General features: G+C 45.5%; 1 protein-coding gene and 1 long non-coding RNA gene across 15 annotated transcripts in view; one reads left to right on the plus strand and one right to left on the minus strand.

Moving 5' to 3' along the window:
• The window catches only part of LOC309654623, a 457,474-nt gene that overhangs the window by 352,886 nt on the left and 77,632 nt on the right, over positions 1–26,956 (plus strand). The window lies entirely within an intron of this gene.
• Positions 1–26,956, minus strand: part of ENTREP2 (endosomal transmembrane epsin interactor 2) — a 398,164-nt gene that overhangs the window by 23,243 nt on the left and 347,965 nt on the right. For 12 of the 14 annotated variants that reach the window (XM_082448764.1, XM_082448766.1, XM_082448756.1 and 9 more), the window contains 2 exons: positions 8,824–8,931; positions 443–603 (listed from right to left, as the gene is read on the minus strand). In XM_082448764.1, the coding sequence (XP_082304890.1) occupies positions 443–603; positions 8,824–8,931 (269 nt within the window). The remainder of the gene's footprint in view (positions 1–442; positions 604–8,823; positions 8,932–26,956) is intronic. The other 2 variants (XM_082448765.1, XM_082448761.1) reach the window with 2 other exon arrangements.

Genomic DNA, 26,956 nt, shown 5'->3' on the forward strand with positions numbered 1-26,956 from the left:
GAAATAAAAGCCTCATTCACTAGGCAGTCCTCACTTTTGTTTTTTGCTGGAAAGATACTGACACTTTCAATGAACTCTATGGCCTTTTCCATGACAATTAAAACCATCATACAGCTGATTCAATCTTTAATTAAATGTGACATGTTCTATTAAATGACCATAAACCGACAGCAGTATTGTGTTTCGTGAAGAGTGGAACAGGGCTGCTCCTGCCTGGCTGGGTTTCTTCTCTGAGGCCCTACAGTGAGGCCAGCGGAAACGCACGGGGCGCTGAGCCCTCCCACCTCCCCGGGCTCTGCTGTCTGATCCAACAGGCCTTCGTTCGCCTCCCCCTCTGCTCACCTTCCCGGACAAGGAGCGCCTCCCACACCACCCCCCAACGACGGCCTCCCATCCTTGGGCCCCAGCATAGCTCAGGGAGGTGTCCCCAGGGAAGACCCACCTGTGGGCCTCGGTGGTGGGCGTGCAGGTGTACTCCGGGGGGTAATAGGGCGGAGGGGGCAGCGGGGGCACAAACTCATCGAAATCCAGGGTCTGGTGGAGGACAGTGCCATGTGGGGTCATGCAGGCCGGGCTGGCGGAAGGCGCCCTTTGTGGAAGGAACTGCAAAACAGAGAGGTTCCGAGTGATCAGGCCGGCTGCTGTGGCTCGAACGTTATGACATACGTCTTCGTTATGTCTAACGAAGGTAACTGTGCAGAAGCTTTAATGATGCGCGTGGAACTCAGGTACTTTAACCCGTCAAACCGTGACGGCTAAACACACATTTAAAACGGCAGCTCCGGGAGGATCACACCCTCTGCTCCGGAGCCTTATCACGCTCGGTTCCCACGCTGCTACGCAGATGCCTGTCTTCTGAGGCAAAGCGCAGTCCGGGAAGTTAGGTTCTGTCCCTGCCACTAAACCTGTCTCCTCTGATGAAGAGCTTGTGGTCAGAGGGGTGCCTGCCGCCCAGGGCTGAAGACAGCACTTCCTGGAGTGAGTTCCTGAGAAAACACCAGACTCTCAGGATGTCCCTCCCATGCCCTCCCCAACCCCTACAATGAAATAAACTTGGGCAAAGCCACTTTGGTACTCCCTCCTTGGGGCCCTGTCATGTGCATTATAAGTGTGTCCAAGGCCCTGAGAAGGCCTGCACCAAAAAATCCATTAAATTGTCTAGCCCGTTCATGGAACATTCCTCAAATATTTTGTGATGGGCCCCTTTGGACACATAGTATCCATCAATATTTGGCAGTTCTAGGGAATTCACACACTTTGGAAAACACTGCTCTGAGGGAAAAGAATCCTTCATGAGCTCTAGAACATTCTGGGGGCAACCTCAAAACTGAGAGGCTGCTTGAGCAATGTGAGGTCAAATCACTTAAAATGAAGCTGTCTCTGCCTCATTTTCCATTTCTGTTCTTGGGAGGCACCACCCAATACCTGCTGTTCCTTCCATGGGCCACTGCTCCCCAGAGATGACCTGTGGCGTGGAGGTACCCGAGGCACAGCTCCAGCTCCAGGTCCTCCCCGAGAGTGCCTCCAGCTGTGGGCAGACCCCAGGCTACTGAACACTATCCTCTGGGACCTCCCACTGCATGGGGGGCGGCCAGGGGTGGGTGAGACCAGGACCCAGAGTCAACTGTCCATGGCCAAGCAAGGACAGTTCCATGAGGAAACAGTGAACTCTCCAAGCTCTGCAGGAACCTGCAGAGATCCACAAAGGGTTAATGTAGACGATGACATTTGAATGGGCCTGAAAGATGAGGAGGATTTCAATGAGTGGGCTCACAGGAGGGGCTCCGAGCTCAAGAAGAACAGGTGAGCTAGTGGAAGATATGTTTACGGAGAGCAAATTTCGGTAAGGCTCTAGAAGTTACTTCCTAATTCTGGGGGCACTGGGGAGCCAGCGAGGGTGCTGGAGCTGGGCAGCAGCTCTACTGAAGCTGTATGGTAGGAAGTGCCTCCTGGCAGCAGCGGGTGGGGTGGTCTGGAGTTGAGGGAGGCCGGGGGGTGGTGGAAAATTTCTGGACAAGTACGGGTGAGGTCGTGATTCTGAATACAGTCCAGTGCTATGAAATCAGCATGCTCTAGACTAATGCAGAAAGAACTGGGGGTGGGTGGGGGCGTGTCTAAATGTGTGACACATCAGACCGCACATGTCTAAACGTGTGACACCTGCCTTCTTCACACACAGAGCACGGTCCTTGCCCCTCCAGCTGGTGTGACCCACGGTTTGTATGTTTAGTGGTCTGAGATAGAGGTGCATCCATGGCCAAGGGCAGGGTGGATGTGTCTGCCAGCCTTGACTTTGGAAAGCTGCTCGCCCTGCGGCTACTGCAGGAAGCTGAGCAGCCAGCATGAAGCCAAAGGTCCTGGAGGTCTCATGGGGGAAGATTTTGAATTAGCCTTATCAGAAATTAGAAAAATCAATAACATACTCAAGCGTGAAATGCAAAAGCCAAAGCGCTTTTCTGTGGAAGATCCAATCCCACCAGGAATGAGAGAGGTGAGGAGGTCCAGGCAATCCTATTAGCAGGTTTAAATGAGTCAATGCAGCCACACGAGGGAGGCTTTTTAAAGGCTAAACGACCATCTCCGTTTGTGCCCTAAACTCCAGATGGCCTTTCCAGGGGGGGCATTGGCCTATCTTCATGGAAGCATGTCAGACTCAGCAGCATTTACCCCGGCTCCTTGGCTTCCACAGCCGGAGGCCCGCGAGTCACATCGACATCTCCCTTGACACCCCTCAATATCTGTCTGATGAGGCAGCGTCTGTATGGGAGCCCAGGGTCACCAGCTCTGGACTCTGCTCTGAGACAGGGGTGTTGAAGGTCTGCACCCCACGGTCCCAGGCTCCCTTGCAGCTGGCGTCCTGTTAGGTTCTGCCAACGGGGACGCGAGAGGGAGCCTGGTGAAGAGGCGTCAGGGAGGGGGGCTCCTGTCATTGCTCCTGCCCCTCCTCCCCATGTCCTCCAGCTCTAAGGGGGGCAGAGCTTCTGCTGTTGTCTCTGTGTAACCTCCAGGCCCTCCTTGCTCCTCTGCCTTCCACCCCTGGCCAACCAGCTCCCCGTATGAGCTACGTCGAGCTCTTTTTCTCTCCTGGGCCCCGGCCACGGGGTCCATCATGGGGGCCGGTGCTGAGGGCCCAGCAGGTGCTCTATAAGCATCCACTCCACAGGTGAACACACACCCCCCACTGCCACCTCCCGGCAGCCCCCAGGTTATCTCCTCCTTGCGGAAGCATCTAAATGATCTCTCTGCCTTGGTCTTCTTCCTCTTGTTCTGCTTTAAAAAGCTTTGTTTAGGGGCTTCCCTGGTGGCGCAGTGGTTAAGATTCCGTGCTCCCAATGCAGGGGGCCTGGGTTTGATCCCCGCTCAGGGAACTAGAGCCCACATGCACGCCGCAACTAAGAGTTCGCATGCCACAACTAAGGAGCCCATGAGCCGCAACTAAGACCCAGCACAACCAAGCAAATAAATAAATTAATTAAATAATAATTTTTTTAAAAAGGTACATTTAATCCAACGTGATGAGGTCACTCCCTTTTAAAACTCTTTTACGAGACCTCTGCTCCCTGAATCCCACCTACTTTCCAGCTTCTTTACCCACTAACGCACTGATGCCCCAAACTCCTCCATCTGCCATTTGAACCAACCCCAACTACCAAACTCAGGCTGTTCTCTCTCCCCAGATCCTGCCTCCTCTCACCCAGCAACCTCCTGGTCATCCTTCAGGACCCACAGAAATGCTTGCTGCCCAGCCGCACCCTCCTCGGCCCCTCGTCTGCAGGGCGATGGCCAGGCGCAGAGCCGAGCCTGCATCTGGGTGCGCTGGGCAGGAAACGCGCCCGGAAGCATCCCTTCTTTCCCAGGGGGTTGTGCTTGCCCTGGGCCACCTGTAAAAGCCCCGGTTGGTCCGTGTGCTGACAAAGGTACACCTGTGCCTGGTGAGCGAAGTGAGGCTGGTACCTGGTTGAGGCGTTCACACACCTGGCATGGGCATCATCGCCCAACCCCCATCACCCATAAAAGAGGAGTTTGCATTTTAGACCCTGCCGGGGAGAAGCCCCTTCTCAGGGGTTTGTTCTGGGAGGGAGGACCCATCTTAGGCACGTGCGAGCCTTGGGAGAAAGCGCAGGGTTATTGCCACAGTAAAAGTTTTCTGAATGGACCTCTTGTTGGTGAGCTGGAGCTCTCCCCCTGTGCTCCGGACCCCGGAGTGATGCCCGCCCCGGTCACCCTGCTGCTCTCTGGTCCTGCCGCCCCTGGGTGAGCAGGGCTGCCTCCTCAAACAGGTTCAGACCAGTTTTAGTTACTACTGTAATTTGCAATGAAGTATGAATGCAGATGGGAAAACTTGCTTGTTGCGTGAAAACCGAGTTGAAGGCTTTGGAAAGACTCGATAGCTAAGCAGAAACTGCTGCCAAGGTAGGTCCTGGCCAGGCAGTCATAACAGAGTGGAGAAGAATCGTAAAATATCCAGGGAGTTCTGCATGCAGATGGCTTCACCTGTCTGACTCCAATCAAAAGGAACTAAATCTGGAAATCATAGAGGCTGCGAGTTCCATGAATTTGATGCAGTAAATACAACCTGATACACCAAAGAGACCCATAATCAGAGAAGATCATGGCCCCAAACCAAGACTGGGGGACAAATGCTCATTTGCGTGTTTAAAGCCAAAATAAAATGTTCATGGTATGTATCATTTTTATGATTGTCTGCTGTAGCTGGCTTTTTAGGTCAAGCAGACACCCATTATTGGTCCTGATCTGATAGGGCAAGTAGCACCTACGACCCAGAGACCTTTCTGCTGAACCCAGACCTCAAGGAAGGTCACTGTGGGTCAGAAGAGGGCCAGTCTCAGTGGGGAGAACTGGAGAGGGGAAGATACAGGTGAACTTGAGTGATCTGGGGGCTCCCAGGGGGCACTACATCCCTCCCTGTCCGGCCAGCACCCATTCCGAGCTCCGTGGGCAAGCCCACAGTAGCGTATCTGTGACGGCCACGGTACCCTGCCTGCAGCTTCTGAAGCAGCTCTACTTTACAAGGCGTAGGACGAGTGGAGAACATAGATGTCTGTAATAAAAGATGAAGTTAACAAGTGCATGCGAAATGGAGATGCAGGTAATAGCAGACCATGTCCCCGAGGCTAGGTGGCTGGCAAGAAAGTAAGTGGGGAGGAAAATAGTTTAATGGAAAACTGAGATTACACTTAGGAAATAAAACTAAAAATATGAGATTATAGACACTTTGAAGGTAAAAGCTTTCTCCGCTAAACTATATCAATAAACTGAATTTTATCATCACATGGTCTTTTGCCACTATTTCCAAACACATTAGAGGAATTCAGCTTGATAAATTCTGACAATAGACATAACAATTTGCATCTCACATAGACATGCATTCATTATATGAATTCTCCCCAAACTCTTAATCATCCCAAAATGCTGGTCCACAAAAATAAGAATAAAATTATGGGTTCCTTCCACGTGGGCTAAGGCCTTTGCTGTGAGTCACAGTCTGCTGATGGGTGCCCTGTGGTTCTTCCTGCATAAACTACACCCGTAAGACATTCTCTGACTTTCCAGTTCTGTGTTTTTACAGCAGAGCCAGAACTTAAAGGTACTTGGGAAGCAATGTGTATGCAGACACACCTTCGATTTTTTTCAGTTTTTATCCAAACCCCTTACAGTTGTCTGACCCACTTCTAAACTGACAGCAATATATTTAGTGACCCTCTTTCACTGACTCTTTCCAGAGCACTCAATTTTGTTGTAATAGACATAACTCTCTTTTTGCACTCATATTTCACTGGCTCACGTAGAACTAGAATATGCACTTAGAGTCCACATACCACTGGCCTAAACTGGTTTGGGGATTGATACAACTGCCCCTTGGAAAGCTGATGACCCAACTGCTGGGAGCAGAAATGGCACGTGGGTGAACTGCAGAGGCTGCGGGGAGTGGGGGTGTGCTGTGGGCAGCAAGAAGTGCATCTTCCAGGCGGGATGGAGAACCGCAGCTGGCTGGCCATCAGGTCAGCACAGGTTGGTCAAGAGAGTTATAACTGTATGTACAAGGAGAACCATTTGCAGAGGCAGAGACAGAACCCAAATCAAAAACAAGTAGCAACTCAGATAGAGAAATGGCCAAATAACTGATGTGACTTCCATCTCATGGACCACTGCAGATATTCAAACATCTCTCTTTCTACTGACTTAGCTGGATGGCCATGATTGTTTCAGGTTATAAGATTAAGTCGTAGAGTAACATACGTGGTGTGATCCCATTTTGGCAAAAAAAGAAGGAATAAATGGAGGAAGAAAGGGAAGGAAGGAGAGAGAGATGGAGAAAAGGAGGGAGGGAGGAAAAAAGGAAGATAGACTATTTTCATATGGTTCTATAAGTCCTAAGAAATCAAGAAACAAAGGGAAGATTCACTGCAAATTGTTCTCAGGAGAATGCAGTGGGGGAGGGGAGATGATCAACTTTTTCTTTATATACCTCTATATTTTATTTGTTTCAATGATCCTATGTTACTTCTTTAATTAAAGAGTTTAACAATATGAAGTAAGAAAATTAAAGTCAACTATATCTCAATAAAGCTGGGGGAGAAAAAGACTTGTAAAAAAATTAACAAGGGCTTCTGAGGCATCCTCAGGGATAACATAGCTACCAGCCCCATCCATCAGGGTGTAACCATGACCCCCTTGGGCTGTCCCACTTCTTCTCCAAGGACACAGCATGTGTGGCCAGGCTGACCCAGCCTCTGACCCACATGGTAACAGCCAACCTCCATGTGGCCACCATGCTTTTTCAAAGCCCATTGACACGTTATCTAAGTCATCCTCTCAGTGGCCCTATGAGGACAGTAGGATGTAAACAGTCTTACTTAGAGCAGAGGAAACTGGGACTAATGGGTGGTGATGTGCCCAAGGTCAGGTGCTGGTCCCACGGGCGCCACAGTCATGGGTTCCCCGGTGGCTCTGCAGGTCAGTGGGGTAACCAGCCTTCTGAGGAGAGTAGAGCCTGGTCTGTTCCATAGTCCATGGTCACAAAAGGAGAAGAACACACCAGCAGCAAACTCATCGATTTCTATTTCCAAGCCAGGGGTCTGAAGCAAATTTACTCACCAAGTATAATACTTAGCCATGAAACAGCCAGGGGTTCTAATGGCAGCTGTTGTAATTGCAACCATACTTTACATTTGGTTGATAAAGTACATCAAGGACCACTGCCTTCACGGTCACAGCTGCGATGACCCAATAACAAACCGGGACGTATTCCCTCCATGTATTTAAGAATCAAAATAGTTCACATTTGAGTTCTCACCAGATATTTAAACAGGGCCCCTCCTGAGTGAGAAAAATGAGGTTCAGGGAGGTTCGTAGGTAAAAGCCGTGGGACCCCGACCCAGATGTAGCCAACCTCAGACCCAGAATGCCAGGCCGCTCGCTTTCTACACGGAGGACTGACAATGACCTGCACGTTACGTTTCACCACATACACTATTTTAGCTACGACACACTTTCTTCTTACTTAGTTGGTAATTTCCATTTTAATTCTGAAAACCTAGGGAATACAAACTTTCAGCATTTCCAGCCCTGTGGTTCTGTTAGTTTGGCCAAATTGGTGTGATACTTCCAGATCAAGAGTAAAATCTGCTGAGGTGACCGCAGCGCCACAGTACTTAACCTTCCATTACACCACAAGCTGGAGAGAATCGCCAACACGAGGCCTCGGCGAGCAAGGCCTGAAGTTCATCGCTGCTGAAGAACTGCTTAATTAGGTATCTTTCAGAAAACTGCCGCCTCTCGGAAAGGTCGGCGCGGTTGTGACAGCTGTGTGGATGTACACAGGGAGAAAGAGGCTGCACACGATTAGAGCCAATGAATTTTTAACGCCTGGGTAATGATGCTCTCTGGCCCTGCATCTTGATGAACTGATGTACTGCCGCAGGGTGGGTGAGAAACAACAAATCAAACAGGCTCCTATAAGAAAAACTTGCCTTTTTTTTCATGAGATGCTGAAAACATTGGAGAGGGGAGGCAGGGCGGGTCTTGGAGGGGCCACGGGGAAGAGGGAGGGCACGGTTCCTACCCTTAGCGTGAACAGCAATGTCTTCCCATCACTTTCCCTTTATTTGCTGACTTTAGTGGTAACGTACTGAGCAGTGGGCTGTGTTCCATTCATACAAATAACGAAGAGCCGTCATTATTTATTGAGCATGTATTAATAAGTGTGTGGCCTCTGCTCTTGGCCTCATCACTCCCCTGGGGACCAGCACTTCCTCTTCTCTAAGACCCTGGCCAGAGGTTCCAACGATGGCTGGCCAGTGACCTGTCACTGGATTTTGAGCTCAGAGTTAATTAGCAAATCTGCAAAGCACAGAGGAGCAGTTTTTCAATTTGAGAAGAACTCATCTTCTAAACAATCTTCCTTTATTCAAAGTGAATTCTGAACAGAGCCTTGCTCTGGAGGTGCCGGGCCTAGAGGACATCTCAGGCTACAGGACTGTCGCTAAAATTACTCAGGGGCACAAACCAGGGGCTATCTAGAGGCACGTGATGGTAGCTGGACCCTGTCAACAAGGAGCTCCAACAACACCTAAAATAAATACATCAGTGGCACCAAATGTGTGAGTTTTGTCTTCCAGAGGGCAGCATGGAGTGACCTCCAAGGATCTCGAAGCCCCACGCGTTGTCGGGGCTTATTGCCCTCGGGGCTTCTGAATGGAAGCCAGCAGTGTCCATGATACATTGGTCTCAAACTGGCTGGGGAGGAGGGGCTGGAGCCTGCCATTCTGCGTGTGCTGGGGAGGAAGGGGGACCACTCACCATCTGCAGGACGTCAGCGGAGACCATCTGCATGCAGCACATGGCTGTGGCCAGCGCACACACGATGGTGGACAGGACGTTGAGGGCACACACGCTGAAGAGCAGTTCCTGTGGGAAAAGATGCGGGAGGACGTCAGCGTCATCTTGGCAACGCAGATGGCAGCCTCCTCGGCATTGCCGTCAAGGTCCAGGATGAGGATGGTCAATTGTGGGTTTCTTTTTTCACCATCAAAACTGGCCTTTTATAGACACATTTGTTTTTTCTTGGTTTATACATGGTTGATCAAATTACTCTTAGATACTAAGTGATGTATTTTACAATTTTGATAATTATTAGGTAGTCACTGTCTAAGAAAATCTTCAAATTGCCAACATTTGAGTAGGTGGGCAATCTCTGTCGATTATAAAGTGTAACTGAAAATTTAGATAAGAATTCCAAGTTTTTTAAACTTCTTTTCTTGACATAACTGTAGATTCACTTGCAGGTGTAAGAAATCATAGAGAGATCCTGGATACCCTTCCCTCAGTTTCCCCCATGGTAGCATCTTATAAAACTATAGCGTGATATCATAACCATGATTGCCAATGATACAGTCAAGACAGAGAACATTTCCATCACCACAAGGATCCACCCTCCCCGCCCGTGTTGCCCTTTTATAGACACACTCACCTCTCTCTCCCCGCTCCCCACTCAATCTCCCTTTCCAGACCCCTGTCAACCACTTGTCTGGTCTCCATTTTTATAATTTTGTCATTTCAAGACTGGTATACAACTGGCATCATAAAGCATGTAACTTTTCAGAACTGGCTATTTTCACTCAGCATAATTCCCTCAAGATTCATCCAAGTTGTTGCATGTATCAATAGTTCATCCCTTTTTATTGCTGAGTTCCATGTTTGTTCATTCTCCAGCTGATAAATAACTGGGTTGTTTTCAGTTTTGGGCTATTACAAATAAAGCTCAGGAGCATTTGTGCACAGGTCTGTGTGTGAACATGAGTTTTTATTTCGCTGGGATAAATGTCCAAAAGTACAATTGCTGGGTCATATGGTAACTGAATGTTTAGTTTCATAAGAAATTTCCTAATTGTTTTCCAGAGTGGCTGAAACATTTTACATTCCTACCAGCAATGTGTGAATGATCCAGTCTCTCTGCCTCCGTGCCAGAATTTGATATCACTATTTTATTTTAGCAATTCTGATAGGTGTGTAATGATATATCACTGTGGTTTTAATTTTCGTTTCCCTCACAGCTAATGATCTTTTCAAGTGTTCATGTGCCATCTGTTTATCCTTGTTGGTAAAGTCTCTGCTCATAACTTTTCCCATTTTCTAGCTGGATTGTTTGCCTTTTTTTCTTTTTTAACTGAGTTTTGAGAGTTCTTTTTGCATTCTAGATTCTAGTCCATTGTCAGATATGTGGTTTGCAAATTTTTTTTCCCAGTCTGCAACTTATCTTTATCTAGCCCTAGATCGTGGTGATTTTCTCTTTTTTTTTCTAAAAGTTTTTATAGTTTTACGTTTTACATTTAAATCTGTGATTCATTTTGAGTTAATTTTTGAATAAGGTGTGAGGTTTAGATTAAAGTTTATTTTTATGTTTTTAATTTTGATCTCTACATATTCATTGCTAGAATATAGAAATGTGGTTTGTATCAATATTTGTATTTATCTAGTATCCTGTGACCTTGGGATTTTCTTCCGTGTTTAATTTCTTCCTTCCCAATTTGTATGCCTTTCATTTCCTTTTCTTGCCTATTAGCACTAGCTAGAATTTCAAGTATTATGAATAAGAATAAGATGAATAAGATGCCGAGATGAGAGATCTTTGTTTTATGCTCTCAGAGGGTTCACTCATAGAATTTTAACTATCCAAATACAATTCCTTCTCCTTTAGATAATTTACTCTCAAATCCATGCCAGAAATAGAAAAAAAAATAACCATGATTCACAAAAATGACCAAAGATTTAGAATAATTATATGTCCTTCAATATACATACTCATACAATACTCATACGATAAATGCAGAAAATACTGTAAATACTCAAAAAATTATTAGGAAAAATGGACCTTTCACCAGAAAGACCATGGTATTAATGAGGTTAGTTTCAATTTTCTAATCAAGGAGTTGACAAATCCTCAAGACGAGGTGGGACATACTCATTGTATTTCCTCGTTAACATGAAATGTTAACTGTAACACTGTAAATGTTTCAAATGATGGTCTAGTCTGGGAGCACGCACAGGGCTTGCTCACGGATACTTGAACCCATGTGTTCTAATCAATAGCATCCTTTAAGAAAGTTCCCCAATTTTCTGTAGGCTGGTGTGACTACAGAAGTCTTTGCCCAATCCCCTTCCTCAGAACCTGCTCATTTGTTTTCAAGACTGCCTGTAAAATAGCCAGAAAGGGTGTGATTATGATAATATTACAGAGGACAAAGTTAATATACCATGCAAATGTGAATACAGAGAACAGAGTCATGTTTTGGAGATTTGTTAGGTAGAACCGAAGCAAGTCTCAGCTTAGGGCTAATTATTCTCCACGCCTGAGGTCAGAGTGTTCTGAGAACCCTGAACAAATGTGGGAAGAGTTGCTACTCCCAAATCTGAGTGCTGGACACTGTAACCTCTAATCCTTTTCTCAGACTCAAATAGTTTCTTCATGTGCATCGGCTAAACAGCATTCAACTGAATTCTCCAGGGGGACCCTCTGAAGAACCCAGGGCTCTCTCCCTTCCAGTATTCTGTCCTGAGAACTCTCAACCCCAGGCCTCGGTCTCCCTCAGACCCTCAGCTCTGTCTCCCCAACTCAGGGAGTCTGCAGGGATCCCCCTGAGTTCCCCGTCCTGCACTGTCCCCTGGAGACTCTCCCCTCATTGGTTGACCATATTTCAAGGATCACTGTTCTTTACTGTCTGATGTTCAATGTCTTCATATTTTGTCAGGGTTTTGTTGCTGTTCTTGTTTCAGGTGGGAGTTTAAATCCAGTCCCTGTAACTCTATCTTGACCAGAAGCTCTTGGTGGCTCTTAGGCTTATCTAAGTGTCCTGTATAACATTCTTAGGGCCACCTCAAGTGTCCTCTCTGAAGTCGCTAAAGACGGAGTAGGATGGGAGCTCAATTGTGGGAAATGGCAGGCACAGATGGGGTTGGGAAGAGGCTACGGTGTTTGGATTTTATTTTGTAGGCAATGGGATACTTCTGGAGATGTTTGACGTTGGGAAAGAGATAATGCAACCTGTTTTCACGAAAGATAGAGAGACCTTTTGCAGAACCTGGGACATAGTTGGTGCTGACTGTTGAAGTCAATGCCCTTCTGAAAGTAACATTAATTTTGAATATGGTCTCATTTGCAACCAAGTAAAACTACTCACAAAAAATAAATACAAAACATAACCTTTTGCTTGAATAAGCGCCATGAGGCAAACACTGCTTTATGTCTCATGGAGCATATTCATTGGAATCACACACCAAAAAGACTTCTTTTTTTCTTCTTCTAGCTGTTTAAATGCATGGCTTTTTGCTAGATAACTACACACCTGGAATTGTGTCTATGTGTTTCTTCAGAATTCTCTTTCTGGCTTAAATAATGCCTTTATCTCTGCCCTTTGATGGGCAAGCACTGAAATCCAAGTTCTATAAAATCTCTTTACAAGGTCATTCAAAATGGCAAGCATGAGGACAAGGTGGGTCTTGCATGGTGGATCCTGAGTTTTGCTGGTGGCCACTCTGCATACTTCCTCGAATACAATTAAGGAAATCATGTCTATAACGAATCAAGTATAAAACAAAAACTAAAGGAGATACTTAGGGAAACCTACGAATGATAAATTCTTTAAAAATTCTCTCCAAGATGAGTAAATTCCGAATATTAACAACACAACAGAGAAAGGGGACAGTCAGGAGAAATTACGCATTAAGAAACATACAAAATTTAGGATTTTGATTCCCCTGTTTGTTGAAAATACTGTTGTCCAGAGGACAAAGGGTCTTATATTCATTACTATTAGCTAATTCACCAGTTTTTTTTTTAACATGTTTTTGTTTCTTTGAATAAAAAAGAGATTCCAGAGGAGACTGTTATCAGGCAAGGTATAATGAAGGAAGATGAGGAAAGGCTCATAGCGTAAAAAATAAGTGATGAAACCCATGGCTAACAATAACTGTACATGTGTTGTAATTACAAGGGATGGGGTTGGGTTTTATCAGAGTTATCCTCTTGAAGCTTCCCAATTACTTGACACAGTAATCCCTATCTTAGGGGGTCTTTCATGGCAACAACTGGAGTTCAGTGTGGAAAACAGGATGTTAGGAAAGGTCAGTGGACGTGGTGGGGAGCCTGACGAAAGAAACCACGCCTGTCATCATCTTCTCTGTCCAAGGTGGGAAAGGCCAAGTCAAGAACTTGGGTATGCCCTGATCACTCTTTACCCAGACCACTTCCCGGGGTTGTTTGCAACAGGCATCCTGGAGGAAGGAGGTAACATGTCCACTGGACAAAGTGGAGGCTCGCTACAAAGGCAGCAGATTCTCCAAGCTCAGTGTTCCCCTTCTGTAACGCCCACCACATGTGTGGGCATCCATGAGGGGCCTTTGCATCTTTCCCTGAGACTTGAGGGGCATGAGAAACTGACAGAGACCAGCATGAAGCTCTGGCCACTGCTTTTGCCATGAGTGAGAAAGTCCTTTGTCTCTGAACCGGGAGTCTCATGTCTTCTGCCAGAGAAGTAGCAGCAAATTCTAACAGGCTAGTTTGTTAGCTTGAAAGCAAGTAAAATCTCAGACCCTGCACAATTCCTGACAGCATGTTTCCCTCTTCAACAAGAGCAGAGACCAGTCTTTATAGTAGAATATCTCATCAAAATAGGTGTCTGGTAAATATATGTACGAAAAATATATGGGATATTTCATTATTCTTTTCTAAATTTTCAGTTTAGACTAGAAGGAAATAACAGGCTTAATTTCCAAATTTCCAACCACACACCAGAAAAATTTACCGTCACCTTGAAATAATGTTTTTTTCAGAGTCTTACATCAAGATTCTGCAAAAACTCTCGGTCATATGATCAGTGTGTGTGTGTGTGTGTGTGTGTGTGTGTGTGTGTGTGTGCGGAAAATCGTGACTTCCATTTTTCATAAAATTTCTCGAGTGATGAGCCCATCCTGGAACAGATCACATGACATTTGCTATTTAATTTGTCTCTAGAAAGCAGTTCTTTGTGGGGCTGGCTGGAATACTGATCCTACAAAAGGAGCTAAAATTAGGCTGTCACATGGAGAAGGTAAGTGATTCATGGGGGAATCTGTGAAAGCTGTAATTTCAAGACACAAACATTCTACCTGGAATCCCTATAAGTTTAAGAATTTTTAGCCTTGTTCTGGCCTCCCATGTACCATCAACAACACAAATGCTACTACAAGAGGCCAGGTTTGCTCCTCACACAATATGTGCTATCTGTTCAAAGGCACTTTTAACTTTGAGCAAAGATCCACGAGGAAATTTACACACTCTCCACAATGGTGCACAACTGCACCTTATTTGGGAATTCAAAACCTGTCCTCTGCCCTCTGAAGTAATAGCTTTTAGCCTTTAGCTGAAGAATGTAGATTGCCTAATTATAATATGTATAAATAACTATAACTCATAGACTATTTTCTTACAGTTCTATCAAGTTTGAAGATCAAGGAAACTATTTGCCACTTTTCCAGTATTCAATGATGAGTATTCAGGCAAAAAATATGTTCCTTTGGTGTGTGTGCAGGGGTGGAGGGGATGTACACACACACATATATTTTAATCCTTTTAAAATTCCCTTTAGATTTATTTTTTGATCCAGTGGTTGTTCAAGAGTATATTATTCAGTTTCCATATATTTGTGAATTTTTCCATTTTTTTGCTGTCATTGATTTCTAGTTTCATTTCATTGTGGTCGGAAAAGACAGTAGATTTCAATCACCTTAAATTTGTTAACACTTGTTTTGTGACCTAACGTGATCTATTCTGGAGAATGCTCTGTGTGCACTTGAGAAGAATGTGTATTCTTCTGCTGTTGGGTGAAAAGTTCTCTGTGTCTAAGTCTGCTGGGTTCATTTTGTTCTAGTCCACTATTTCTGTATTGATTTTCTGTCTGGATGTTCTATCCATTATTGAAAGTGGATTATTGGAGTCTCTTACTATTACTGTATTACTAATTTATCCTTTCAAATCTGTCAATATTTGTTTTTTACACTTAGGTGCTCTGATGTTGAGTGCATATATATTTACAATTATTTTATCTTCCTGTTGAATTGACCCTTTTATCATTATGTCATTACCATCTTTGTCTGTAGAGACAGTTTCTGACTTAAAGTCTACTTTGTCTGATATAAATATGGCCACTCCTGCTCTCTTTTGGTTTCCATTTGCATGAAATATCTTTTCCATCCCTTCACTTTCAGCCTATGTGTGTCCTTGAATCTAATATGAGTATTTTTGTAGACAGTACACAATTAGATCTTGGTTTTTGGTTTTTTACCCATTCAGCCACTCTGTATCTTTTTATTGAGGATTTTGTCTTTTTACATTAATTATTGATATGGTAGGATTTACTATTGCCATTTTAACTGTTTTCTGTTTGTCTTGTAGTACTGTTTTCTCTCTTTTTATCTCTTGCTGTCTTCCTTTGTGTTTCATCCTTTCTTTTTTCTTGTTTCTCTATTTTTTTTTTTTTTTTTTAATTTTATTTATTTATTTATTTATGGCTGTGTTGGGTCTTCGTTTCTGTGCAAGGGCTCTCTCCAGTTGCGGCAAGTGGGGGCCACTCTTCATCATGGTGCGCAGGCCTCTCACCATCGCGGCCTCTCTTGTTGCGGAGCACAGGCTCCAGAAGCGCAGGCTCAGTAATTGTGGCTCACGGGCCCAGTTGCTCCGTGGCATGTGGGATCTTCCCAGACCAGGGCTCGAACCCTTGTCCCCTGCATTGGCAGGCAGATTCTCAACCACTGCGCCACCAGGGAAGCCCCTTGTTTCTCTATTGATAGGTCTTGATTCCTTTCTCTTTTTCTTTTGTTTAATTTTATATGTATTTTCTTTCTGGTTACCACAGGTATTCCATAAAATATAGTTATAACAGTTTTTTATATATATACATATATTAATATACATATTTCCTATAAATTCTAGATTTCTAAAAACTCACTGTGATCCTAATTAGCCTCTAGCTTTAAAATAAGATCAAACAAAGAATTATCCTATATTTATGTGAATTTTAAAAATAAGTTTTGTCAAGAGATTTTTGGAAGAGAAGAAGGGTCCTGCACACATCAAAATGTATTATAAATCTACAATAACAGAATAGTATGACATTGATAAGGAACAGAAGAGAGTCCAGATATAGATCCTTAAAATAATGAAAAAAGTGGCACATTACATAACTTGTGTTGGGATAACTGACTATTTTTAAAAAACAAAATGACAAATCTATATGTGAAAAAAAGAAGAGAGGAAAATTCTTCCTTGTGAACCTAAATGCAAAAATCCTAAGCAAAATACTGGCAAAGTTAAATCCGATAGCATATTAAAAACACATTATGACCGAGTTTGGTTTATTCCTGTGTTACAAGAATGTTCTAACATAAAATAATCTAATGGAATTCATCACATTAAATGAGAAAAACCATATGATAATCTATTAAGATTAGATGTCAAAACAGCAGTTGATATGTCAACACTAGTTTAAAAGCTCCTAATAAACTAGAAATAGATGAGAGCTCCCTCAACTTAAAAAACTCTACAGAAAATACCAGGAAGGAGATGGGGATGGTGGCCATTATCACTTCTATCCAACGCTGTACAGCAGGTCGTGGCCGTTAAACTGAGAAGACATTAAACAAAAGTAAACTGGGGGAGAGATCAAGATGGCAGAACAGAAGGACGTGGTGGGGCGTCCCTGGTGGCGCAGTGGTTGAGAGTCTGCCTGCCAATGCAGGGGACGCGGGTTCGAGCCCTGGTCCGGGAGGATCCCACATGCCGCAAAGCAGCTGGGCCCGTGAGCCACAATTACTGAGCCTGCGCGTCTGGAGCCCGTGGTCTGCCACAAGAGAGGCCGCGATAGTGAGAGGCCCGCGCACCGCGATGAGGAGTGGCCCCCACCTTGCCGCAACTGGAGAAAGCCCTCGCGCAGAAACGAAGACCCAACACAGCCATAAATAAATAAATAAATAAAATTTTTTAAAAAAGAAGGACGTGGTGCTCATCTCCCACAGATATGTCAAAAGTACATCTACACGTGAAACAATCCTCCCAGAAAACCTACTGAACGCTGGCAGAAGGTCTCATACGTCGTTCGTGAATTCCATATTTGCGAATTCACCTACTTGCTAAAATTTATTTCTAACCCCCCAAATCAAAACCCGTGGCACTTCTGGGGTCATTCGAGGTCATGTGTGGAGCAGCAAAAAATTTGAGTTGCCTGATGGGCATATTCTCAGCTGAAGTTGAACCAGGCAACCTCTGCCTTCTCATTTAACTCATACTATAAACAAGTGTCCTTTTCCAGGTCTATTTACATGTGTCAGATAAGCTTTGCTGAAGCATGAGTTACAGTGCTGTTGGCCTCAAGTTCAATGTTAATGAATCAACAATAAGCACGCATAAAGCAAGGTCTGTACTGACTAGCTGATAAAAATGTTGTGACCAGAGGCTTGCAGGGTCCTCACCTTGTATTTCCCCTGGGAGCAATGATTCTGTATTCACTAATGCAGTGTTGCTGCAGCTTCATAGAAATAACTACTTCAAATAAAGAGAATCAAGTGTATTTGTTAAACAAGATATAAAAGGCACAAATCGTAAAGGAAAAGATTGATAAAATCAGCTATATGGAAATGTTAAAACTTCTATATGAAAAAAGACACCATAAAAAAGAAAAAAAGGTCTACAGACTGAGGAAATGTTTGCAATATGCACAGTCAAGAAAGGATTAGTATTTGGAATATATAAGAAATCTCTAAAAATAAAAAATAAAAAGATAAGCCAATATGCAAATAGCAAAAGATATGAATAGCTAACCCAAGGATGAAGTAACACGATGGCTCTTAACATGAGACTGTGTTTCTCCTCCCTGTGGTCAGGGGATGCGTGTAACTCACTTAATGAGGTACCATGTTCCTCCCCTCAGAATGGGAGAAGGAGAAAGCTTGGTGAGGATGTGGGAAATGCAAATCGTGATGGAGAGCCGGTGGCGTGCACGTTAGCACAACCTCTCTGCAGAACAACTTGGCGATTCGCAATAAAGTAGAAGATGCCTAAGGCCCAGGACCCAGCAGTTCCACTCCTAGGAATGTCTCCTGGAGAAATGCTCACACAGGTGCCCAGGCAGACATATACAAGGATATGCAGAGCAACGCTGCTGGTGATACAAACGTCTTTGAAGGCATCCAAATCTCCATCCACAGGGGAAAGGGAAAATAAATGCTGGTCCATCCACACAGTGGAAGACTGTGTAGCAGGGGAAATAGACCAGAGTCCTGCCACTAAATGGACGACTGTCACCAAATGCCCCCTGAAAGGCGGGAGTTAAAGATGAATCCGTACAAAAAGAATAAACACCATCTGCGTGAATCTGTGACCAGGCAAAAACTAACCTCACTGTTTAGGGACACAAATATATGATGAACAGCAAAGGCGCAGGGGCCATGAGATGCAGCGGGGGAGGGGGAGGGGAGAGGCGCTTCCACTGAGCTGACGATGCTTTCTTGTCTAACTCACATGATTGACGCGCGGGGGTTCACTGTGTCACTTTTCAGACCATTCTGTGTATCTTAAATATTGCCTGGAAAGAAATGTTCACAATAAGTTCCTACAGTGCATCTGCTGAAAAGAAAGAGCCCCGGGCTTCCCTGGTGGCGCAGTGGTTGAGAATCCGCCTGCCAATGCAGGGGACACGGGTTCGAGCCCTGGTCTGGGAAGATCCCACATGCCGTGGAGCAACTAAGCCCGTGAGCCACAACTACTGAGCCTGCGCGTCTGGAGCCTGTGCTCCGCAACGAGAGAGGCCGCGATAGTGAGAGGCCCACGCACCGCGATGAAGAGTGGCCCCCGCTCGCCGCAACTAGAGAAAGCCCTCGCACAGAAACGAATACCCAACACAGCCAATAAATAAATAGCGTTCCCTTTAAAAAAAAAAAAAAAGAAAGAGCCCCATCTGTACACACATCAATGCACGCACCACCACCTCCATCAGCTGGTCCCCGCAGCACACAGCAGGCACACTCAGTGGCTGAAGAAAAGGTAATGGGTCATCTCTGTGCAGGGAAAAGCAAACCCACAAAGAACACCCCAAACCAGCAGCAGCAGGGAGCGGCTAGCACCTCAGGTACAAAGGAGGGAGCCAGGTTCCTAGGACCCAGCAGAAATAGAGCCCAGAGAGGGGTCCGTCCACCAGAGCAGGTAAAAACTCACAGCCTGCGAGAGGAGGAGGCTGGAAACAGATGGCCTGACCTCTCTTTCCATCCTCCCATCTCCTGCTGGTGCCTCTCACTGGGCAAACCCAACCGGATGCAGAGAGAAGGGAGTCTGGGTGATGCAGAATGCGGAGACCAGCTTGAGGGGCCAAAGCGAGGCCAGACAAAGGAGGACAGGAAAAGGAGGGGGGCTGGGGCAAAGAGAAATAACCAATTATCAATACCTAGCATAGCTATCTATCAACTATCTCTATGATTAATTGAAAAAAGCAAAGTTGCTAATACAGTATTAATAAAGCTCCTGTTTTAGGTTAAATTTTTTACATATATAAATGCATTTTTTGTAGAAAAAAAGTCTAGAAGAGAATATATTCATTGCAGGCTTATCTATCTATATACCTGTCTATCTATGTATCTATCTACTTCTCTATGATCCATCAATTATCTATCGATTTAGTTTTTAAAACTTACACAATGGTCAGTTATTGCTTTCATAATGGAAAATATTCAGTAAGCTTCTTTTTCAATCAATGGAGTGTTGAGGAAAAGCCCTAAGGTTTACTGTATAAAATTCTCAGAATAACTGTGGGAATCTGTCATAAGTCTCGACATTCAGGATCAGTTTTAATGCTACAAGTTTTCTCAAATAAATGCCAAGCAAAATAAAAATAGGTGACGGCAGTGGGGGGGAACCCAGATGACAAAATTTTAAACCAATCTTCCAGGCAGAGAACTTTTCTTGGCTATGATCAGTTTCGGTTGTTTTATCCACCAATATAGCAACTCTAAAACAAATGCTTTGAAAAAAAATAAAATGCCAGGGGAGGGATAGATTGGAAGTACGGGACTGACATATACTCACTGCTGTATATAAAATAGATAACCAACAAGGACCTGTTGTATAGCACAGGGAACTCTGCTCAGTACTTTGTAATAACCTAAATGGGAAAAGAACTTGAAAAAGAATAGATACGTGTATACGTATAACTGAATCACTTTGCTGTACACCTGAAATTTACACAACATTGTTAATCAACTATACTCCAATATAAAATAAAAATTAAAAAAACAAAAAAACAAAACAAAACAAAACAAAAAAACAAAGAAAAACCAGAGACCAGTGGTTTGTTACTGGCTCCTGGAGCTGGTGCTGAAGTTGGGACGAGAAAGCCAAGGCAGCGGGAAGCTGCCAACCGTGGACATGGCCTCAGACGCAACCAAGGGTTATGAAATGAGCATCTGTCAAATCCACGTGATGGGGGTGGAAGTTTGGCCTGTTCCTGACATCATACCTAGTTCTGAAAAGGTTCCACTGGCAACATCAACATGCTAGGCCAGCGCCCAGGGGCAGGCACATTACTCCACCCAGGGCACGGGTGCAGCCCCTGGGGTCAGGAGCTGCCCACTGTGGTGCGTCCTGGGCAGGCCCTGCAGGAGGCGCTGGGCAGGGAGCACCGCCTCCCCGTGGTCACACAGGGGACCGGGATGCCCACGAGGGCGGGGCTCAACATCCACACGGTTCCTGGAGAGCCCCAGAGCGGGGGCCGTCAGTGAGGGGTGCGGACTGCTGTCAAGACGAGAGGGGGAGGGGGGACCCTCTGAATAAGGGGAAGGACAGGGCGGAGCTGACCCCACAGGAAACCAACCACACGTCTACATGGAGACCAGCACACCATCTACACGGGGACCATCGCAGGGTGGACCCATGCCCCACAGAAGAGGCTGCTTCCCTCATCCCTTCACCTGCCAATGCCCGGAGGGACAGAACCTGAGACGGGCAGGATGGACATGTTTTAGACCTCGGCCCACAGGTGCTGGGGCAGAGGAGGAAAAAGGGATCAGGTCCCCCCTCACAGGAATGGGGCATCCAAACTGCATGTGGAGGGAAGCTCTGAAAAGAGACCAAACTCCATGTCCAGACCTGGACGTGACCAGAAAGTCAGAGGGGCAGCCCAAGCTGCATAATTTAAGGAAGGAGATTCTGCCGGCACCTTGGAGGCAGTGACGCCTAAGGACTCAGTCACCCAAAGGAGCTCTGCGAGGCGGGGGACCCAACACCCCCGGGGGCAGAGCGGGTGATCAGGTACTGCTAAAGTGACTTAAGTGCTCCTACTTCAAATAACAATGCTCCAAGAGGTGTTCTGTTTCCATGTGGAATGATTTAGAACCTACTGCAGAGCACAGGCAACTCTACTCACTACTCTATAATGACCTACATGGGAGAAGAATCTAAAAAAAAAAGTAGATACATGTATATGTACAACTGAATCACTTTGCTGTACAGCAGAAACTAACACAACACTGTAAATCAACTATATTCCAATAAAAATTAAATAAAAAAAAATTTTTAAAACACCAACAACTTTGCAACTTTCGACACTATGTTGTATGCTTATTGGAAAGCCATTTAGAATCTTTTTTTGTGTTAAAACACTCCTGTCATCTATAAGCCTGAATGCTAAGGTCTAGAAACCAGTACTGACCACGGTGGACAAGGTCCTCGAGGGTGGCTGTGGGGCACATTTCCGTGAACCTCAGTTGACTTCAATTACTGGGCTTCATGTCCTACTGCAAAATAACTTCCCCAGGACATAAAGAGCAGAAGCAACCCCTAATGTACCTCTTTTGCCTAGGAATTGAGGGCCAATTAGATCTGAGCCTGCTTAAAAGAAAATCTCAGCCTTGAAGGAATCAATTAGTTGACAGTATAAATCCACACAGTCCCAAGGCTATCGATTTAGCTTTGATTATGCAAGACGGTCACAGTTAGAGTCCTCTGTCTGGGTGAGCGCCGTATTAATCCAGCATCCACTTGGCACCACTGTCCTTTAACGCCAGGAAGGACAGCTACACGGTCATCTGGGCATCTGGAGGGGGTGCATCTGAACAGAGGGAGGTCAGCCAGCGAGGACGCTGTAGGAAAGGAGGACCCAGACCTCAGTAACTGTCCAAGGGTCCAGACCCCCTGAGGAGGGGCACTGGGGTCTCACCTGGCGCAGGCCAGCAGGGACGGATGCAGAGATACATCCGTCTCTGGAGCAGGATCCCCATTCCCGAGGCTTGGCGAGCAGAGCCTGGGGCGACGGGAGGATGGGGCGGGGAGGGCGGGGGAGGACCAGAGAGGATCACAGGAACACAGACTCTTATTCTTGCTCCACGGCGATGCCATCCATGCCGTTGGTGAAGCCAAAATCCTAGCGTCACCCTTGGTTCCACACGTTCTGCATACCCCACGTCCAAGCCCTCCATAGTGTCTGTCAGTGCAGCTGCCAAGCTTACCCGGAATCTGTCCTCTGCCCCGGCCGCGCCTGTCTGCCCTGGACTGCGCGGTGGCCTCCCCAGTCCCCAGTGGCCACTCCTGCCAGTTGGCAGTGCACGCTCCAAGAGCTGCAGAGTCCCTTCTTCCTCCCAGCTTATAGGGATGTCCACGCAGCTGATCAGATCTCCGCTCCCTCCTGCCCCCTTTCTGCCTCACCACCAGGGCAGCGCTCTCCCGTTCTCTCTAAGCACCAGCTCCAGGTCCACCTCGTCCAGCTCTGGCCCTGGGGACACTGGCCTGCCTCTCTACCTTCCAGCTCCCAGGCTTGGGCAAGTGGCCAGGAAGGTAGCGGAGCAGGAGGGTCCAGGAGAATGCTGGGCGCCAGGACTGCTGTAGACCAACTGAGCTCGTCCCCAGGCGCCAACCCTGTTCAGTCCCTCAGCCTCTACATGACCATGATAGGAGATGGCACTGAAGGCCCCCACCCCCAAATCTCCCTGATCTTCTTCCCATCACCTCCTGTTCACACCACACAGAAGATCCACAGACTGGAAGCCTCCAGCCCCGCTCTCTTCCTGCTGGGTGTGTGGCTTTGAGAGCCTTCTCATTGCTCTGTGGCCTGACTGTCTCATCTGTGAGGTGTGGATTGGCCCAGATTTGAAAGTAAAGTAGGTCAACTCCTAGGGGTTGGCAAAGGGAACCCCCCTGGGAGAGCTTCTGCCAGGCGTGTGCAAAGCTGAATGTAAAGTCCAATTAGCTCACAATGGGGGGTTCTGGAACGCAGAGGAGGAAGTCACCAGCCTCACAGAAGGTTGGGTACTATTCATTTTGCTGTCTTCTGTGACTGGTTATCACGTTTGCCTTTATTTCAGTCAATTCAGAAATGCACCCATAATGTTCATCTCTGGGGACAAACACGACCAAAATGAGTAAGTTATTTATCTATATACATTATGAAGCATTTTCAGGTATTTAACAGTTGTAATAACTACCTGTATTTAATTACTTTCAAATGTTAACTACATTTTTAATTGCTTTAAAATAGGTCTTAGAATCTCTTTTCTTAGCAAGTACACAATTGATTATAGCTATTTATAAGTGAAAACTCTACAGTTAAAATTACTCTCTTGGGGGCTTCCCTGGTGGCGCAGTGGTTAAGAATCCGCCTGCCACGGGTTCGAGCCCTGATCCAGGAAGATCCCACATGCCTCAGAGCAACTAAGCCTCTGAGCCACAATTACTGAGCCTGCACTCTACAGCCCGCGATCCACAACTACTGAGCCCACGTGCCACAACTACTGAAGCCCACGAGCCTAGAGCCCGTGCTGCGCAGCAAGAGAAGCCACCACAATGAGAAGCCCACGCACCACAACGAAGAACAGCCCCCGCTCGCCTCAACCAGAGAAAAGTCTGCGTGCAGCAACAAAGACCCAATGCAGCCAAAATAAAATAATAAAATAATTAAATTTATAAAAAAGTAAAAACAAAGTAACTTTTATAATATATTTTTTAAAAAATTACTCTCTTGATAGCCAAAAAAAAGAAAAGAAAAGAAAATCCTGCTCTTTCATTTTGATGAATGAGGGAATATTTAAGATTCAAGAAAATGTAGTAGACCTTATTTTAAGCATTATTTTGGAAGGAAAGATAAGACAATATCAACCCTGGAAGAAAAATGTGCAAATGAGGGCTTGTTCAGATTGCTATTTCCTAAATAAAAGACACCTGCAGGTCTGACTGGCTTACAGGCACTGGCCCTGAGTTTCAGGACGTGCCCTCATCACTAGGTGATGCCCATGGGTCACATCACTTGCATGTCAGTGTTGATTTCATATCATCTTTTTCCATGTATCAAAAGGACAGTTTACTCCTTGCATGACAGAATGGAACTGAAGGTAACTTCACTGATGTTTTACTCAGCTGGCAAGAAAGGGACAAATTCCCCTTTCCCGGGAGTCTGTCAAAACTAGAAACACCTAATACAGGAGCCACAAAACTTCATCACCACCTTGTAAAGCAAGACCTTCCCTTCACAGACCGGTTTACAGGCAGAGCACACACCATGCTGCAGCCCTTTGCCTAGCCTGCTGATAAAGGGAATTTATGCCTCATAAAAGTTCTGTTCAAGGAACTAATTGCTCCTCACATATGTAATACATGAATTTGTGGTTCACCGATTTTCTAAGAATTTTTTTAAAAGACAGTGAACATAGTTTAATTTTGGTGATTCAGAAGGTAACCGTTTTCTCACTGGGCTTAAGCTTGTTCTGAGCATCTGTGTCCACTGCCCTGTGGCTAAGCCGTGGTCCTGGGAAGCATGCCTACGTGTCCACTGCAGATGGCAGTGGGAGCCGGGCCATGAAACCCGCTCCACCGTTATGACCTGCGTGACCTTGGGAAGCTGTCTCATTTCACGGTGCCTCAGTGTCCTCATCTGTAAAATGGGAATGATGGTATCTACCTCTCACAGGGTTGTGAAGGTGAAATTAGTTCACAGATGTGAAGGGCTCAGAGCAATGCTCAGCACACAGCGAGGTTCGATAAACATCACCTATGGTCATGATGTATGGCCAGTCACCTGAGGACCTCCGTCTGCTCAAAAACACCAGAGAATGAATTCAGCAGAGGATTTTTAGGCCTCGTCCACGAATGCTTAAGGAAAATAGCCCCAGGAATGATTAGATGCCCTGAATGCCCTTTTGTGGTCTAAACAAATTCTATATTGTTGTTCCCACCGTTCAATTAATGGGAGAAAAGAATTCTGACGTCTGCCCTCCTTTTCCTATCCTGCTGTTTTTCTGCTTCCTGAAGGTTCTGACCACTGCTACTTGTTTTAACACCCCTTCCCCGCCAGAGGTTAAATGTGAGTGAAAGTGGTTTGATTAAAACCCAGGCAGATTAAGAATGAAGTCAAAACGAATGAAGAGACACTCGTGGGAAATACCCATAGAAGTAATTTAAACGATCTTATTAGTCTTTCGCCTCTGGGGGACTTGGATACTTTTAACAGTAAGAAGTAACATTTCCAATCTATAGTTAACTGATAATGGAACATTTCCTCATGCGGACCAGACTGGACAATTTTCCTTCGATGCCCTCTAGGATCTGTTAAAAGAGGGATGGAGGCACATTGAAGTTTTCAAGAATTCTGAACATACAAATGTTTGAATTGGGCAAGCCACAGATGGCTTCCACAGTAAGGACAGATAAGGACAAGGAGCAGAGGTGACTATGACAGATAGTTAGGAGACTTGGTGATTAACAGGTGGTTGTAAAGGAGAAAAAAACAGTCATTCTGTGGTCTGAGTAGGGGGCAGCTGTTCCTGAAAAGGGTGGGCTGCAGGGGGTGTGGACTTGCTGGGAGCAGGGGAGCGGCGAGAAAGAGCTCAGTATGGATCCACTGAGTCTGAGAGGGCCGAGGTCCTCTGCATGGAGGCAGCTGCATGGATCTGGGCTGGTATTTTGGGCTTGGGGGTGGCCAGCACGGAGGTGGGAGGGAACAATTCCAGGGAGGCAGCTGAACTTGCCCAGGGAGGGTGTGCTTGGCCAGGAGAGATGAGGGTCTGGATTAGAACTCAGAACCAGGCCCTAATTCTGGAGGAGGAAGATGAATCTACAAAGAGGATCAAGATGAGGATGATGAGAGAGAAGGGAAACCCAAAGCAGCGGGTATATAAATGGACAGATGCACCACCGCGGTGGAGGTTTTCACACACCTGTCCCAACACGTCCAGCAGACAGTCAGTGAGGATAGAGATGAGCCAAACCCCACGCCAAGTCATGTACCAGAACCTGTACTCACAAGATATGTGGGACTTTTACCAAAACTTGATTACAAACAAATGCAAAGCAAGGGTCAACAGACTAACACCAAAGATGCAGGCACATCAGGTTACCTGACCACAGTGCAGTTACGTTTGCTATAAACGACAGAAAGACAACCAAGCAAACCCTCCCTACATCTGCAAATTCACAATACACTGAGAAATAACTCAGGGACGGAAAAAGAAATCATAATGAAGATGAGAGAATCCTTGGAACCAAATAAAACATGACCAGACATCAAAAGTATGCAGTTAGAGAGACATGTAACACTGCCAGGTTACGTGAGAAAAGAAGAAAGATCAAGTTTAGTCACAAAGCACACAACTCGAGAAGCAAGAAAAAGAAGGAATTTGAAAACAAGGAATAAATGGAGAAGAGAGCAGAAATTAATGAAATATGAAAAAAAAAAGACAGTAGAATCAATAAACCCAGAGCTTGTTCTTTGGGGAAAAAAACTAATACAGTAGACAAGTCTCTGGCAAGGCTGAATAACAGAAAGAAGGGTAATAAACTAGAAACATCAGAAATTAAAAGAGACATGATTAATTTCTTCATGTCAATGAACTTGAAAACCTAAATAAAATGGACAATTTTTCCAGAAAAATA

Source organism: Balaenoptera physalus (assembly GCF_965194825.1).
Source record: "Balaenoptera physalus genome assembly, chromosome: 2".
NCBI lineage: Eukaryota > Metazoa > Chordata > Mammalia > Artiodactyla > Balaenopteridae > Balaenoptera > Balaenoptera physalus.